General features: G+C 40.4%; 1 protein-coding gene across 1 annotated transcript; it reads left to right on the forward strand.

Annotated features, from left to right (window-relative positions):
* Positions 1-105: 105 nt before the first annotated feature.
* On the forward strand, positions 106-1,105 carry CSUI_010875 (dna polymerase; the record flags this gene model as incomplete). Its single annotated transcript, XM_068070976.1, has 2 exons — positions 106-180; positions 851-1,105. Coding segments are annotated over 2 exons (330 nt in total), but the record flags the coding sequence as incomplete, so codon positions are not given.
* Positions 1,106-1,265: the final 160 nt, after the last annotated feature.

Genomic DNA, 1,265 nt, shown 5'->3' on the forward strand with positions numbered 1-1,265 from the left:
AGGACATGTCTATCCGATCTCTTCTTCTTCTTCTCATTCCTCGTCTTCTTCTTCTTCTTCTCATTCGTCTTCTTCTCCTTTGTGTCTTTTCTTCTTCGTTTCAGGGGACAGCAGATCAAAGTGACGGCGCAACTTCTCCGGAAGTGTAAAGATTTGAAGTACCTCATTCCTGCCGTCAAGGTATCATGACCTTCTCAACTCTCTTTCGGTCTTCTTCTTCTTCTGCGCACGCACAGCAGAAGAAGAAAAGGAAAAGAAAGAGAGAGAGAGGAGGAGGGAGAGAGAGGGGAGATAAAACAGATTCAACTAGCGAACGAATGAACGCATGCATGCAAACGCCGGAGGGATTGATTTACCTTCTTTGATATATCCATCTGTCTTTAATCTATCTGTCTTTCTTTAATGTATCTCTCGACCTATCGATCTCTTCTTATTCTATCTACCTATTAATCTAGCTACCTAACCAACCATACTCTTGCATGTATACAATTATATATATATATATGTATATGTATATATATATGTATATGAATGTACGTACGGAGGGTTAGGTTGGCGTAGTGAGTAGAGAAGCATGCAAAGGAGAGAAGAGAAAAGAAAGAAAGAAAGAAAGAGTAATTTTGAAGAAGAGCGAGAGAGATAGGTGACACGTGGTAAGTTCAAGCTCTAAGAAATACTCCTTCGTCTTCTTCTTCTTCTGCTACTTTGGATTTCTTCTTCTTCTCCTCCTCCTTCTGTCCTTTCCAACTTGTTCTTTTCTCTCATTCTTCTCCCTTCTCTCCCTTTTTCTTTCTTATTCCTTTTGTTTCTTTTTCTTCTTCCTTTTCTCCTTTCTTTCTTTCTTTCTTAGCGTTCAGGCGGAGTCGACAGCGGGGTGCAGTATGAAGGAGCGACGGTGTTAGAGCCGCGTAAAGGCTTCTACGATAGACCTATAGCCACCCTTGACTTTGCGTCTCTCTATCCTTCTATTATGATCGCCCACAACATATGCTATAGCACTCTCCTTGTTGATACAGAAGAAGAAGAAGGTGAAGAAGAAGGAGGAGAAAGAGAACGAAGAGATGAGAAAGCAGAGAAGAAGAAGGAAGAGCTTCATTATGATACAGATGTAGGTCTCGAGAGAAAACGAAGATCGAAGAGGAAGAAAGGGTCCAGGAGGGGAACCATAAACCCTATCCCTAATCTATCTATCTTTAATCTATCTACCTGTCTTTAATCTATCTATCTATCTATCTTTAATCTATCTATCTACCTTTAATCTATCT

Source organism: Cystoisospora suis (assembly GCF_002600585.1).
Source record: "Cystoisospora suis strain Wien I chromosome Unknown contig_8702, whole genome shotgun sequence".
Classification (NCBI taxonomy): domain Eukaryota; phylum Apicomplexa; class Conoidasida; order Eucoccidiorida; family Sarcocystidae; genus Cystoisospora; species Cystoisospora suis.